The 17,478-nt window shown below is 39.9% G+C and overlaps 1 protein-coding gene across 45 annotated transcripts in view; it reads left to right on the plus strand.

The window, feature by feature from the left end:
* The window catches only part of GPHN (gephyrin), a 734,620-nt gene that overhangs the window by 709,747 nt on the left and 7,395 nt on the right, over positions 1-17,478 (plus strand). For all 45 annotated transcript variants that reach the window (XM_073997568.1, XM_073997563.1, XM_073997564.1 and 42 more), the window contains 3 exons: positions 1,253-1,326; positions 7,346-7,410; positions 11,743-11,846. In XM_073997568.1, coding sequence (XP_073853669.1) covers positions 1,253-1,326; positions 7,346-7,410; positions 11,743-11,846 — 243 coding nt within the window. The remainder of the gene's footprint in view (positions 1-1,252; positions 1,327-7,345; positions 7,411-11,742; positions 11,847-17,478) is intronic.

Consider the following 17,478-nt stretch of genomic DNA (forward strand, 5'->3'; position numbering starts at 1 on the left):
TGATACAGAGGAATGTGGCCGGGTGAGATGGATGAGAACAATGACTAGGGGACTAGAAAATATAGGAATCTTTGATATTTAAAAGATGATATGGCTGGGTTCAGTGGTTCATGCCTGTAATCCCAGCACTTTGGGAGGCCGAGACAGGTGGGTCACCTGAGGTCAGGAGTTTGACACAAGCCTGGCCAACCTGGTGAAACCCTGTCTCTACTAAAAATACAACAATTAGTTGGGCGTGGTGGTGCGTGCCTGTAATTCATTCTCCCCACAGGAGGAGGGTGGCACTATTGGCAAGGAGTGAGATGATGTTGGTTGAGGCTGTGGAGATAGAAGGGAACACATGTTTACAAATAAAAGTACCTCATAGCTTGTGAAATATTTAAAATGTAGGCAGGTTACTGGACTCACTTTTAGATTAGTAAACCAAAAAATTTAGTAATAGACCTAGCTAGGTTTGTATTATTTAAGAGAAATGTTAAGGACTGCAATTTTTTTCTTTCTGTCTACAACACCAGCTGCAGAGCGGTGTTATATGTCATTTCCAAAGATCAGATTTGGGAATCTGTGGGTTGGTCATAGCCACAGGTTAGTTTTGTTTTTAATACTAGAATATAAAGTTGGAGTAGTTAAACTCCCTTGACTTTCTGTTTTAGAGTTCCCTTCCTGTTTTTCATTTTAGTTGAGTTATTTAGATTTAACAAATCTAAATAATCTGTGGGCATATGTTCAAGTCTGTGGACATATGTTCAAGTCTCTCTTCAAGGAATGTATATGGCTTTAAGATCATTAAGCAGAATGGTGTAGGATACCTACATGTAGGTTGCTTGCCCAGGCACAACTTAAGACATATTTGTTAACATCCTTCCTCAGACATAAAATTCTATCTTAGAAGAGAAACAACCCACCAGCTAGTGATGTTATACATTAATGTAGTTTTGTTTTTATCTAACTTTTCCTACTAGAATGTACTTTCTATGAGGACAGGGACGTTGTCTCTTTTGTTCAAGGCTGTATGCCCCTGCACATAGATTGGTACTCATCATATACCAAGTGTTAAGCGACTATTTATTGAATGAATAAATGGATAAATGAGGAATGAAGGAATATTATGTTACGCAAATCAACTTCATTAAAATAAGAAAGATGTTTCTTTTCATTTCAATCTTATAAATTAATTTAATGTTCATTTAAAGTGTTGAAAGTCTAATATTAAAATGTTTGAAAGTAAAGTGATTATTTTTAATGTTTGCAGGACTATCTCAAGCAGGTGCTGGACATTGATCTTCATGCTCAGATCCATTTTGGCAGGGTTTTTATGAAACCAGGGTATGAAAATAATCTTGTTATCTCATATATGGGGTTGGTTTGGCTTGCTTTAACTAACAAACTTTTAAATGCCTTCTTTTTACGTTTCCTATTATGAATTAACTATTCCAAGAAAAAAGAAATATAGTATTAGGATCCTTTGCACAAGTGCAGGTCCAAATGAAATAGGAATTCATCTTCCTTATGAGTCACTGAGATTGGTATGAACAAAACACAGTAACTTTCCAAACTTTTTCTCCTTTTTATTCTCATCCCTAGTTTCTTCTTCCTCTTTTTCTCTTTTTGCCCAAACTGCTTCTTTCTCTCTTTTTAAAAATAATTAATATGAGAACTCTCAAATATACCCAAAAGTAGGGAACGAACCCCCACCCCATGTACCCATCACCCAGCTTCAGTAACTATCAACATTTTTCTGTAATTGTTTTATCAATACCTCCACCCCACCCTGCGTTTTAGTGGGGAGAGAGGACTGGATTGTTTAAAAGCAAATTCTAGACATGTCATTTTGATATACATTTGAAATAATAATACTAACAACAGTATTCTCTTACCTAACCACAATGGTATTATCTCATCTAACAAAATAAATAATACTTTAATATCATCTAATACCCTGATCATATTCAAATTTCTCCCACATATCAAGAAAAAGAATGCCTTTTTATAATTGTTTTGTTTGATAAGGATTGCGTTAAGGTCCACTCAGTGTATTTGTTTAAGTCTCTATTAAATGAGAACATTTTCTGCCCCCACCCTTTTTGTTGTTGTTGTGCCATTGACTTGCTAGAGAAAATGGATCATGTGTACTGATGAATGGATTTGGCTGATTACTTCCTTAGGTTTTGTTCCTCTGTCTCTGATGTATGCTATAAATTGAAAGATACAAAGGCTTGATTAAATTCAGGTTTAATTTGTTTTTTTCCTTTGCAAGAATGTTTTGTTAAGTTGACTGTCACACTGCTTCCTTCTGGTCCCCAGGAGGAAAGAAAAATAACTAAGAAAAATAACCATGAATTTGCACATCTCTTAAAAATTAATAACACCTAAAGAAGGGCTGATGGAGGTCCTGAAGTCAGTTATAAATCCTCAAAGGTTGCCAAATGTTGGTGTTAGTGAAAGATATGGCCATATCTTTAAGAAATAGTTTAGACCTTTGCTACTCTATGAACCTATGATTTCCTGTTCAAAGACCTCAACTGTATGGCTGAGAGTTCCAGCACACCTCCATGCTGTTAGGGACAACAGTAATGATGCTTTACTGTTAATGAACCCTAGGAGAGAAGCCGAGAGGCTTCTCAGTTGTTATAAGTGAGCTATGGGTACCATCAACAAATTTCAAAAGCCTTTAAAGTATCAAGCTAGCCCTCCTAATAAGTGCCTCATGTCAGTTCTAGGATAGAGATCAGGCTTTACCTCCACAATTTGGCCATTTTTAGTATAGAATTAAGATTATCCCTAAAGCTTTGTCCACAATTAGATAGAATTCTTGGCTTTATATTTCTGTAGTTGCCTGTTGAGCGTGCCCCAATATGGCTGCTGCTGATAGGGCCTTTTTATTATTGAAACTGTTGAATTGGGGCTGGGCATGGTGGCTCACACCTGTAATCCCCAGCACATTGGGATGCTGAGGCGTGTGGATTGCTTTGAACTCAGGAGTTCCAGACCAGCCTTGGCAACATTGAGAAACCCAGTCTGTATAAAAAATACAAAAATTAGTCAGGCATTAGTTGCTTGTACCTATAGTCCCATCTACACGGGAGGATGAGGCTGGAGAATCACTTGAGCTGGGAAGCAGAGGTTGCAGTGAGTCAAGATCATGCCACTGCAGTCCAGCCTGGGTAACAGAGTGAGACCTTGTCTCAATAAAAAAAAAAGAAAGAAACTATTGGATTTGGATCATTTTGTCTTACACAAATATTATTATGCTATTGGGTATACCTCCTTTTTTTTTTTTTTTTTTTTCCTGAGCCCATGGGCAGTACTAATCTGATTAGAATACAGAGAATATCCCAAAAGCATATCAATGTGCTTCTCAAAACCTCAAAAATTGAATTGGGCCGAGTGCAGTGGCTCACGCCTATAATCCCAGCATTTTGGGAGGCCGTGGGGGTGGCTCGCTTGAGCCCAGAAGTTGGAGACCAACCTGGGCAACATGGCAAAACCCTGTCTCTACAAAAAACACAAAAATTAGTCGGGTGTGGTGGCACATGCCTGTAGTCCCAACTACTTGGGAGGCTAAGGTGAGAGGATCACTTGAGCCCAGGAGGCAGAGGTGGCAATGAGCCATGATAGTGCCACTGCACTCTGACCTGGGCAGCAGAGTAAGACCCTGCCTCAAAAAAAAAAAAAAAAAAAAAAAAAAAAAAAAAATTTAATTAATTGATTGTTCCATTTGCAGAGGGAAAGAAGCAAACACTACTTGCCCTCACCTCTCTTGTCCCAGAGAAGAGTTATTTGTATAATATCTATTATTTAAAATATTCTCAGTGCCTGTGATAACTTTTGTACTCTTTTTTTAATCTGTTATTTACCACTCACTTCAACTTTAGCAGTTCATCAATTCCTAATGTTTAATTTCCTCCCTTAAAATCATAACACTCTGTGACCTCAACCATTGCGTAAATGCTCTTATAGTCTGATCTCAAGAGGAGAACTGAGTAATAGGTTTTGAGTTCCAAGGAAATGGCTTCCAGAGCTTAAAAAAAATTCACAGTTTAGCAATAGGACATTTATGATAGCAATGCATAATAACAAAATATTTTTGTAATGGAATCCTTTTTTAATGAGTACCTTTATAGAAATTACATTACCTACTTGCAAGATGCAAAAGATTGCTTAAATTGGCCCTATAATTTAAATGGGCTTTAAATACAGTGGAAGAAAGAAGGTGTTAATACATTGTCTCCTCATTCTTATTATCTGTGGGTTTGCTAAAATAAAGTAGTTTCGAAGTTTAAATGGGCTTCTTTTAGTTCACCAGAATTTTATGCTTTTCTAAAGGTAATAAGAGCTTAAAGGTAATTGCTACTTAATATTAGAACAGAAGAAATGTAAAACACACAAATACAATTTGGCTTTGCTATTTCCACATAACAGTGCTTTCAGAATGCAATTAAGCTCTTTCATTTTAGAGGCAAAGATACTCAGAAAAGCATTCGGAGTATTAGCAACCAGATCTACCAATCACTGTTTTTATTGGGTCATCTACAATGAGCATAGCTGTTATTAAGAACAAATCTTTGAAATTATTTGCATCACACCATAATCATTGCCAAATAACCTATCCATAAATCAGTATCAAAATCTAATCTCAGTTTTCTAAAACACAGCAAAGAATCAGAAAGTATGCAAAAGAAAAGCCTCAGAGTGGGCTGGGCGCGGTGGCTCATGCCTGTAATGCCAGTGCTTTGGGAGGCGGAGGCGGGCGGATCACGAGGTCAGGAGATCAAGACCATCTTGGCTAATACAGTGAAACCCCGTCTCTACTAAAAGTACAAAAAATTAGCTGGGCGTGGTGGCTGGCGCCTGTAGTCCCAGCTACTCAGGAGGCTGGGCCAGGAGAATGGTGTGAACCTGGGAGGTGGAGCTTGCAGTGAGCCAGATCACGCTACTGCACTCCAGCCTGGGCAACAGAGCGAGACTCCGTCTAAAAAAAAAAAGGCCTCCCAAAATAGATGTCCAGAGATCTAACTGGACTAACACTACATAACCATCCTGTGAGATCTTTATCCACATATAAGCTAAAGTTAGAACAACCTTGGTTCAAATTTGTGTTCCCCCACTTAGTAGCTGAGTGACTTGGACCACATTCCCTAATCTCTCTGAATCTCAGTTTCCATATAAAATGGGATAATAATTGTTACCTCATAAGCTTGTTGTAAGACTTAAATGAAATAATGAATGCGATGCATAGATGTTACTTAAAAAACAGATATTTTAGCCAGGCCCAGTGGCCCAAACCTGTGGATCACTTGAGCTCAGGAGTTCCAGACCAGCCTGGGCACATAGCGAGACCTCATCTGTATTAAAAATTTAAAAATTAGCTGGACATGGTGGTGCATGCCTGTAGTCCTACCTACTTGGAAGACTGAGGCTGGAGGATTGCTTCAGCCCAGGAGATGGAGACTGCAGTGAGCCATCATTAAGCCACTGCACTCCAGCATGGGTGACAGATCAAGACCTTGTCTCAAAAAATAAATAAATAAAAATAGATATTTTTATTATTACTGTTATTATTTTCATTCTAACAATATAACTATTGCTATCATTCTCTGGTTCTCAAACCTAAAACCAGCTTTAATGGTCAAGATGATAGCAGTTTTGCATTACAAGGTGCCACAGGGAAAAAAAAAAAAAAATTGGGAAGAAATAAAAAAACCGAAACAAGAAACAAGAACTATAGAAACATAGCAATGTGGGGTTATGGTTGGGGTGAAAACAACGCATAGTTCTCTTGTGACCTAACATCACTGTATTACAGCAGAGTAGAACACATTAATAATGATGGCTATAAATCATCAAAAAAAAGTCAGTGTCGCTGTATTATTGCCAAAGGTAATGAGTGAGGGATCTATTTTTAAAAGATCAACCTCCAAAAATAGTAAAAATAAAACAATTTAAGTGCTGAAAAGGTTAATATTTCATCAGAATTCTGCATTGCTTAATGTTCATTAATATAATGAGATTTTTTAGCTAAAATTCTATATAAAAGGTAATGAATAGGAAAAAAACACTATTCTCATATGCCACTCACTCCTTCCACCCAACCTCCCATGATAAGAGTTCATGTCAAAATCTTGAGGAAGTATAATTTGAGAATATTTTTAAATGACTACTAATTTTGGCCGGGCGCAGTGGCTCACACCTGTAATCCCAGCACTTTGGGAGGCCGAGGTGGGTGGATCACCTGAGGTCAGGGGTTCAAGACCAGCCTGACCAGCATGGAGAAATCCCGTCTCCACTAAAAATACAAAATTAGCTGGGCGAGGTGGTGGCACATGCCTATAATCCCAGCTGCTCAGGAGGCTGAGGCAGGAGAATCACTTGAACCCGGAAGGCCAGAGGTTGCAGTGAGCCGAGATCGCACCATTTCACTCCAGTGAAACTCCATCTCCAAAAAAAAATTACTATTAATTTTGTTCTAGTCATGATATTTTATTTTGATATTTCAAAAATAATGTCTTGATAATAGGGAAGTGTTTATGTCTATGCTAAAGATAGTTTTAAAAGGCTAATACAGAAGAAGCACGATTGAAAGAAAAAGTTTAAAAAAATACTCATTTTGAACAATAGGCAACTATCTGATAGACATATTATCAGGTAGTCTTCCGGTCTTCTGCTTTTTCTTTTTTTTTTTTTTTTTTTTTTTTTTGAGATGGAGTCTTGCTCTGTCGCCCAGGCTGGAGTGCAGTGGCCATCTCAGCTCACTGCAACCTCTGCCTCCCAGGTTCAAGCGATTCTCCTGCCTCAGCCTCCCGAGTAGCTGGGATTACAGGTACACACCACTACGCCTGGCTAATTTTTATATTTTTAGTGGAGATAGGGTTTCACCATGTTGCCCAAGCTCATCTCAAACTCCTGACCTCAAGTGATCCACCCGCCTCAGCCTCCCAAAGTGTTGGGATTACAGGTGTGAGCCACCATGCCCGGCCAGTCTTCTGCTTTTAAGAATGATTATTGTAAATTGCCAGCAAAAGTAGTATAAACATTATTAACTAGAGGGGTGGGAAAACTTGGAAACTCCAAGATTTGGAGTCCATTTCTATGGCACTGGCAAGAAAAAAAAAAAAAAAGTAAGTAATTTTTTGTAAACCAGAAAGTGTGGTTACTTGAAAACAGGAAATACTAAAAACAAACTTATTTAAGTGTGTATAGAATACTTCAGAGTATAAAGATGTAAAGGCGAGTCAACAGAAAAGTATTTTCTATATGATAAGTGTATGGATTACAAAAACACTGGAGTACTTAATGTATTCATCATATTGCTTAGCAATCACTAACAAGTGACTTTTTCTTCTAGCTTGCCAACAACATTTGCAACTTTGGATATTGATGGTGTAAGAAAAATAATCTTTGCACTACCTGGTAAGAATAAAAAATGTTTCCTTTGCTTTTTCTGGAAAAATAGCCAAAATTTTTTGGACTTCTCTTGTGACCAGTACCCTATTAGACCACCTAGTTTGAAATCTGAAAGACCTGGGCTCAAGTCTCAGCTTTTCTAAACGACCAATCACTTAACCTCTCTAGGAAGTTTCTTCACCTGCAAAATAAGACTAATATCTACTTCATAGGGTTGGTGTAAAATCAGATTAGATAATATATATCAAAGCACATTCCAAATCCTGAGATGATAATCAAGTGTTAGCTGTCACTGGATCTTTCTGGGGCACCTGCTTTTTCCTTGTAGGAAACTGGTTGAAGTTAGCAGCCTAATACCTCTCATAACCAGAAGTATTGTGCTCTAGAGGCCAAAGTGCCTTGAGTCACCCATGCCAATACCAAATCACAAAATACAAAGCTGCCTCTGGTCCTTGCCAGATTTGGGCTGGTTGAGGGGAAGGGGAAGAGGAAAGGTCAGGCTACTACTGTTACTAGTGCTTCTCAGCCAAATCCCACTCATCATCTGTCTACAACTTCCCCATTCCCACGCTTGCCCCAATGTGAGCAGAAACTTACATGTTCAGATTATAGAAAGAGCAAAGTGGGTTCAGTTCACATGGATTTTCAAATTCAAATTTTTAGTGATTTGGGGTTATATATTTAAAGTCATGATGAATCTTGATAAATTTTTAAAGAGTCTAAAAGTTTTATGCATCTATTTTTTTTTTTAACTTTAAAATTATCCTCTGATCATTCCGTTCAGTTCTCTATTTTTTGGCACAGATTCCTTTAGAAAATAACTTATTTATTTGAGATTTACAAATCTTATGGCTTTGGGATATTTATTTGTTTTTTATGTGAAGTAAATCTCAAAATGGAAATGTAAAGAAATGGAAGCAGGCAGAAAAATGTTAAACTTTAAAAACATTTTAAGCCCCTATCTATAAGAATTAAAGAGATTAGATTTCTATCATATAGAAAATTTTCAGAGAGAGTACATTTAAGTAAAATAGTCCTCAGAATGTATCTGTAACATGAAACTCCTTAGGACCTTTCGTAATTCCTTGGATGCTCTGATAGCCATTGTATAAAGAAATGTGCTCCTTTTCCTAGCTTCATTTGGCCTGGAAGGGCCTCTTTTGTCTGCAGAAGATATGACTTAACCTACAGACCATCAGTGATATTATAACAAAGTATGTTACTGTGGGAGCCTATTTCACCATTATACCAAAGATGTTATAAAATTAAAACCTATTTTCAAATTCCTGCTTTTAATTTGAAACCTTATGTGCTCAGCCTGAGTGAACCAACAGAGGGCAGTGGAAACTCACATGTTCAGATTGTAAAATGTGCAAAGTGGTTCCGTTTACAAGGATTTTCTTGCTTCTCTTGATGTTTTTGTTGTTGTTGTTGTTTGTTTGTTTTTGCGAGTTTTTTTGAGACAAGGTCTGGCTCTGTCGCCTAGGCTAGAGTGCAGCAGCGCGATCTCATCTCACTACAACCTCTGTCTCCTAGGCTCAAGCCATTCTCCCACCTCAGCCTCCCAGGTAGCTGGAACTATAGGCGCTTGCTATTACCCCTGGCTAATTTTTGTATTTTTTGTAGAGACGGAATTTCGCTATGTTGCCCAGGCTGGTCTCAACTTCTGAGCTCAAGCCATCCACCCGCCTCAGCCTCCCAAAGTTTTGGGATTACAGGCATGAGCCACCATGCGCAGCTTTACAAGGATTTTCCATTTCAAAACCGTATCTCTGCTTTCCTGCAGGCCATGCATTTAAAGCCATCCCTAATCTTGACAAGTTTTAAATCAAAGTTGTGTATATTTACTTGCTTTATTTGACATTTTTAACATTGCTAGAGTGATGCTCACTGTTGTAAAAATCAGAAAATACAGATAAGCATAAAAAAGTGTTAACCATAATCCCCCAACACACACATATAGATAAACCACTATTACAAGTTTTTGATATCAGTCCTTCCAATCCTTTTTCATACATAGCAAAACCCCGCCTCTAAAATAATTGGAGCGCTTCATTTTTTATACAGTAATGTTATAAAGTAGTAGTATTGTAAGGATTTTATAATCCTTGATGAACAATGGCTTTTTTATTTGTTTGGGTTTTTGTTTTGCTTTTCCAGAAAAAAATATTCTATCTGCTTGTATTTTGAAGCAAGGGAAAGTAATTGATTCTTTTATTTAAGAGTCTGCTGTTCTGTGGACAATTCATTTTTCCATTGAAATTATTAGTATCACTTGTCACTTTTTGCACCTTAAAAAATCTATTCTTAAGCACTTTTGTAGGTAGAAGAGAATTGGAGGTATGATTATAGCTAATAATAGGCTAAACTGACCATTGCCTTTTGACTTGATGATGTAATAAGCAGTGTTTAGCCAGGCCAAGGGAACCTAAAAATCTAGTAGCCCATTCCCCACTCCAGGTGATACATTCATACTTACATAGAACTGTATAAAAGTATTAAAACAATTGGAATTTTAGAACCAGAAGAGATGTTGAGAATCATGTAATCCAAACCTTTCATTTCATAGATGAGTAAAGTCAGACTCAAAAAACTTTGGAACTTGCCAAGATCTCACAGCTTGGTTAGATAATAATGCCACACAAGAAATCAAATCTGTTATTTACAGCCCAGGTGGTTGCTTCTTCACAGCCCACCCTTCCTCCTTTGAAGTGTATGACACACCTAGATTTCTTCTGGGAGAGATATAGTTGAATTCCTTAAATTCTTCTCATAACTTTAAAAGAATTTGGTATTTGTATTAGTCTGCTCAGGCTGCCATGACAGAATACCACAGACTGGGTAGCTTTTTTTTTTTTTTTTTTTTGGAGACAGAGTCTCACTCTGTCGCCCAGGCTGGAGTGCAGTGGCACAATCTCTGCTCACTGCAAGCTCCACCTCCCAGGTTCACGCCATTCTCCTGCCTCAGCCTCCCGAGTAGCTGGGACTACAGGTGCCCACCACCACGCCCGACTAATTTTTTTATTTTTAGTGGAAACGGGGTTTCACAGTGTTAGCCAGGATGATCTCAGTCTCCTACCTTGTGATCCAACCACCGCGTGGCCTCCCAAAGTGCTGGGATTACAGGCATGAGCCACTGCGCCTGGCCCAGACTGGGTAGCTTAAACAACAGAAATATATTTTATTACAGTTCTGGAGGCTGGAAGTCCAAAATCAAGGTGCCAGCAAGGTTGGCTTCTGGTGAGGCTTCTCTTCCTGGCTTGTAGACAGCAACCTTTTCACCGTGTCTTCACGTGATCTTTCCTGTATGTATATAGACTCCTGGTGTCTCTTCCTCTTTTTATAAGGACATCAGTCCTATTGGATTACAGCCACACCTTTATGACCTTATTTACCTTAATTACCTCCTTAAAGGCCCTATCTCCAAATACAGTCAATCATATTGGAGGTATAGCTTTTTTTTTTTTTTTTTTTTTTTTTTTAGAAGGAGTCTCGCTCTGTCGCCCAGGCTGGAGTGCAGTGGCCGGATCTCAGCTCACTGCAAGCTCTGCCTCCTGGGTTTACGTCATTCTCCTGCCTCAGCCTCCCGAGTAGCTGGGACTACAGGCGCCCGCCACCTCGCCTGGCTAGTTTTTTGTATTTTTTTTAGTAGAGACGGGGTTTCACCGTGTTAGCCAGGATGGTCTCGATCTCCTGACCTCGTGATCCACCCGTCTCGGCCTCCCAAAGTGCTGGGATTACAGGCTTGAGCCACCGCGCCCGGCCGAGTTATAGCTTTATCATGTGAATTCAATCCATAACAGTATTCATCTTCAGGTCCTTAAGACACATCTTAAATCATTTGTTTGGTTTTTTTTTTTTTTTTTTAATTTAAAGGAATATCTAGGTAGAGAAGGTTATAAATAAGTTTCCTGATGTTTATATTTTCTCAGTTTGGGTACCAAGCTTGTAATACTATAGTAATTTTTAAATGCTTAAAAAATAGCAAATAGATATATAAAACTTGTAAACGGCTTTAAAACAAGATTAGTAATGAGTAATCTTGATAATAAGATTAGTAATGGCTTTCAACTGGCTCAGGAAAGCAAAAACAAATGGTGTTAAACAGCTTCTAGGCAGCAGAATTCTCCATTTTACTGAAAGACGCAAATGTTTATACCCCCTGTGGCATTTAGTTGACTATACCTCTGTTCTAGTTGGATTCAAGGTGATTCAGAAGAGGAAAAATTGTGCCTAGTCACTTCCGTCACATTCTGATACCCGAAGATATAGACAGACATAACTATTTGGCAAATTGTTACACAGTGTATTATAAATAACTGCTTGGTTGACTTTCAGGGAATCCTGTATCGGCTGTCGTCACCTGCAATCTCTTTGTTGTGCCTGCACTGAGGAAAATGCAGGGCATCTTGGATCCTCGGCCAACCATCATCAAAGCAAGGGTAATGCTTTCTAATGACCAGAAACCAAAATGGAAGCCTGGTAACAGCGATATAATTTCCTAACTGTCCAAAATAAACATCTAGAGTTTTCTATTTGTTTTGATGGAAAATGTGATTATATTCTCCCCTGTGTACTAGAAAATGTAGGGGAAAGGATCCCTTTTATTCTCTTCCTTCATGACTTCTAAAGTGAATCATTTTCTCCAGATAGAAGTCCATATACAAGTCCAGAGAGCACGGCTTAAAAACTTGAGTGATGCTTAAGGACAACACAGTTAATAGGATATATCTGGCTCTACCCTAACACTAGACCTGTCTGGAACAAGGGAGAATTTTCTTTTCCCCACGCAAACTCACAGGGATAGCAATTAACCTGCTCACTTTTTCGGTGACTTCAACGATAAATTTTAAACAATTCAGAAGAAGACAAAGGACTGGAAAGAGATCCTGATAATTCAGCAGGGAAAGGATAACCATATTGTTTGGAAGAGAACTGCTAAGGCTGAGAAATATGCCATGGTAAAAGTCACTTGGAAATTAGGTCTCCTTCTCCACCAACACTAACTTCAATGTGATTTACTACTACTCAACTAATTATGTTATACACTTTCTGTGTGACTAATGAATAATGTTCTTAGCAATATAAACTACAGTACCAAACCATTACTTTCCAAGAGTTCCAAAGTAAATTCAAATATGGCAAAATGCCATGATTAGTTGACAGGAAGAACAAAAAACATAACAGATAAAATATTAGGCCAGTCTCAATGGCTCGCGCCTGTAATCCCAGCACTTTGGGAGGCCAAAGCAGGTGGATCACCTGAAGTCAGGAGTTTGAGACCAGCCTGGCCAACATGGTGAAACCCCGTCTCTACTAAAAGTAGAAAAAATTAGCTGGGCGTGATAGTGGGTGCCTGTAATCCCGGCTATTCAGGAGGCTGAGGCAGGAGAATCGCTTGAACCCGGGAGGCGGAGGTTGCAGTGAGCCAAGATCGTGCCATTGCACTCCAGCCTGGGAAACAAGAGCAAAACTTCATCTCAAAATAAAAATAAAAACATAAAATGTTAAAAAAAAATATTACTCTGAGAATACATAGGATAAAAACCTTAAGAAAATCTAAGGCCGGGCGTGGTGGCTCAAGCCTGTAATCCCAGCACTTTGGGAGGCCGAGAACGGCGGATCACGAGGTCAGGAGATCGAGACCATCCTGGCTAACACGGTGAAACCCCGTCTCTACTAAAAATGCAAAAAACATTAGCCGGGCATGCTGGCGGCGCCTGTAGTCCCAGCTACTCTGGAGGCTGAGGCAGGAGAATGGCGGGAACCCGGGAGGCGGAGCTTGCAGTGAGCTGAGATCCGGCCACTGCACTCCAGCCTGGGCGACAGAGCGAGACTCCGTCTCAAAAAAAAAAAAAAAAAAAAAAAAGAAAATCTAGGTTTTCAATAGTCTGAACATTGACTGTTTAAATGCTAAGAACTTTGTGGACTGGGATATGAAACAATCTCCTTAAAATTTCATGAAAAATTTAACTAGATTTTTTTTAATAATCACAGTGGTAATCAAATTTGAAATTAAGTGGAAAAAGAAATAAAAATCATCCATGAACAAAAAGTATTCTGATCAAGTCAGAAGTCAGAGTCATAAAGCTTAGATTTAGACAGTCAAACCAGTAATACTGAATTTACTATCTTCATATTTACTTAATTAAGGAAATAATTCACATTATTATAAGAGAGAGAGAAAGAAGGCTTCCCTTTGACTTTGCAGATCTCTTATGAATCCTTTCATTTATTTCTTATTGTAACATCCACCATCTCTTCTTTAAAACAGACATTGTGGCAATCGTCTGTTCTGACAACAAAGATGAGATGGTACTCTATAATCAGACTGATGCTTGATATGTTGTTCCGGATGGTGCCCATTTCCTGTCAGCAAAGGATATTGAGAAGTGGTCAAAAAATCAGTCAACTGCCTTTCTCTCACGGCAGTGTCATTGGGACTGCCAGTATGGGTCATCAGTATGCTTGGCTATTTGTCTCTTTTGTTTCTTAGCTTTCCAAATCACCCCTACATCAGTACTGACACAACAGACACTTTAAAACATAAACATATATTTCCTTGAAACGTGGTAAGTCTTATCTCTCTTTTCTGACCATAAAAGATGCAGCTTACCCACACCACTGATTACTGTTCTTCAGAATAGATGCCACAGCCATTGCCTTTACCATTGCTTGCTGCTTTCAGGAAGTGGGAGTCAGTGTTAAAGGCTGCTGTTGGTAAATCATACTGTTGGACTCTGATGTGGCCATTCTATGTGTCAGTGCAGAAAATGTCATCCTTGCTAGGCACAGTGGCACTCGCCTGTAATCTCTGATACTCAGGAGGCTCAGGCAGGAGGATTGCATGAGGCCAAGTGTTTGAGACCAGCCTGGGCAACATAGCAACACCCTGCCTCTAAAAAAAGTAACAAAAATAAAATGTAAAAAAATTAATGAAAATAAAATGTCATCCTTTTATATCAAAGCATTCAGAAGAGCATCAGTTTAGAACAAACGTTTCCCTTATTTCCTTGGTCACTTAGGTTGGAGGTGAAAATCTTCTCATTTTCAATACACAATAAGAAACACTTCCAAAGCATCTGGTAAAAAAACAAAAAAAGGAAGGAACACAATCCTAGCAATTCATCAAATAGGATTATTGACCCCATGTTTCCATGCAAGGACATTCTATCATGTGTTTCCTTAATATCCCATTAAAGCACTCTATACCGCCCTTGTTATCAACTTTCTTTGCTAGAAACATACCTGGAGTAACTCCTATTGATATTAACAACTTAGGCAGTGATTAAGAGACAGGAAAGGGGGAAAGCATGTTCTAGAAGATAGCCAACTATAAGTCCCTCATGCCCATCCCCCTCACAAACACAGCCAGAACAATGAATAAATAACTGTATTTTAATGGAAAAAAAATTGAAGAAGAGCAGCCGAGTGTATCAGTGGAGTAAGAGAAACCCTGGTGAACACAGAAACTCAGGATGGTCACATAGAGAACAGAAGGATCAGCTGGGAACCAGGAAGAACTCCCTTGGCAAGGAGTTAAGCAGAGGATCCCAGCAACCCCCATCAACACTTTGGACACCTACAGACCTGACGGGGATACCCTGCGGTCCTCACAAGCATGAAGCCCAGCTGGAAGAACTTCCTGGAGTCCACAGAGCTATGCTCCCCCCAGGAAAGGAGCCAACGCTGTGCGCCGACCTATGTGGCCTGTGCAGCTGCTGCACTTACACCATGTTGGAATTGGAACTGTGGCTAGAGTTTTCTTGCTCTGGGAGCAAGTAGTCACAGCACCCCTTCATCCCCAGTGCTACCCCAACACTGCGGCCTGACATCCACAGACTGAGATGCAAGCAGCTGTACAACTTTCCCAGTGGAGCCAAATAGAGGTGGAGCTACTCCACCTAGCGCCCCTCACATCCCCCTCAGCCAGAGCTAAAGCCATATACTGCCTCCTAGGAAAACAGTATCTTGGCTGCTCAGAGCAATCATGCCTCCCTAAGTTCAGTCGTATACTAGCCTAAGTTGAAGCAGCACCCAGCATCCCAGGAAATGGTGCTTTTGCTGCCCAAAGTAATCATGCAGTCTAGTACCTAAGCTAAAGCAGCACCGTCTATCCCAGAGAAAAGGTGCCAGAGCCACCCAGTACAGTCATGTCCCCAAGGCCTGAGCTGAAGCAGCACATCACCCCCTAGGAAACTGGTGCCCTGGCTGAACTGAGCAACTGGGCATCTGGAACTATGCCAAGGTAGTACCCACAACCCAGGGAAACGGAGGAGTGGCTGAGCTGAGACACCTCATCCTACAGGTCAAACAACTTCCTACTCTCCTTTCCTGAAGCTAGACTAGCCCCCTAGTGTCTGAGCAGCTGAGAAACACCTCTTCCTAGGATGTACAGTCATTGCTATGCTGTTTACTGCCCCCACCCCAGGGCCCAAATGACAGCTGTGCCCCACCAGTCTGGATTACTTATTGCTGCTGCACCTGGCTGCACAAAGTCTGGGATTCTACCAAGCCCCACCAGCACAGGGTCTAGGGTCACTACTACACACCGCCTTATCCCCTGGGACCTAGGTTGCCAATAAGCCCTATTGGCTCAGGTTCCTAGATAGCAACGATAGCCTGCTCCCTAGGCCAAAACATCCAGGGGCAACCCTTCTTCTCTGGAGTCAGGCCAGAGCTGTGCCCTGCCCTACAGGGACAGAATCATAGCTACAACTCAGCCACCTGAACCCAAGCTGCTAAGGGGTACCCAAAGTCACAGACCCTGGCTCTGTGGACAACCTACATGCAAACCTACCAGAGACCCTCAGACCCAGGTGCCACAATAGGTTCACAAGACCCTGAACCTAGGACCCTGGCCCCACATCCACTCTAAGCACCTGTACCAGGAACTCAGTGCTCCAGTAGGCCTTCTTGTAGGCCATGTCAGATTTGACACAAAGAGTGATCTCCCTAGGCTATATCTTCCCATTGTGGAGAAAATAAGAATAAGGAAGACACTAAAAGCCCTTAACACTGAATATTAGCAACCTATGCCGCCACCACCACTTCCACAAACTTCCATGGACTAGGTAACTGAGGCACCCACAGTTACTGCTCGCCCTGAATGCACCTGAAGATGCTGCATGGAAACTATACCACTATACCTATTGAAAAAGTCACCACACCCTTCCCAACTGGCACACTAAAACCCAACTGCAAATGAAAGTCTTTTTCTATGGAAACAAGAAAGACTGGAAGAAAGATTAGTTCCACCAGGTGCACAGATTAATGCAGGCTCACAAGAAACACAAAAAGCAACCAGATATGATAACACCAAAGGAACATAATGGGTCTCTAGTAACAGAACCAAATGAAAAGAAAATCAATGACCTGCTAGAAAATAAATGCAAAATAATTATTTGAAGGAAATTCAATAGATATAAGAAAAAATACATAGAGACAAGTCAACAGAATCAGGAAAACAATTTATGATATAAATGAGAAATTCGACAGAGATAGGAATCATTAAAAAAAATTCCTACAGCTGAAGAATTCAATACATGAAATAAAAAATACAATAGAGAGCTTCAACAACAGACTTTGTCAAGCCAAAGACTTTCTGAACTTGAAGATAGGTCATTTGAAATTACCCACTCTAAAGGGGAAGAAAAGAAATAACAATGAAAAAGATTGAAGAAAGCCTGTAAGATTTTGGGCCATCATTAAGTCAACAAATTTTTTTTATTATACTTTAGGTTCTGGGGTACATGTGCACAATATGCGGGTTTGTTACATATGTATACATGTGCCATATTGGTTTCCTGCACCCATCAACTTGTCATTTACATTATGTATTTCTCCTAATGCTATTTCTCCCCCAGAGCCCCACTGCCCCACCCCCCAACAGGCCCTAGTGTGTGATGTTCCCCTCCCTGTGTCCATATGTTCTCATTGTTCAACTCCCACTTATGAGTGAGAACATGTGGTGTTTGGTTTTCTGTCCTTGTGCTAGTTTGCTGAGAATGATGGTTTCCAGCTTCATCCATGTCCTTGCAAAGGACATGAACTCATACCATTTTTATGGCTGCA

The sequence above is a fragment of the Macaca fascicularis genome, chromosome 7 (genome assembly GCF_037993035.2).
Source record: "Macaca fascicularis isolate 582-1 chromosome 7, T2T-MFA8v1.1".
Lineage (NCBI taxonomy): Eukaryota > Metazoa > Chordata > Mammalia > Primates > Cercopithecidae > Macaca > Macaca fascicularis.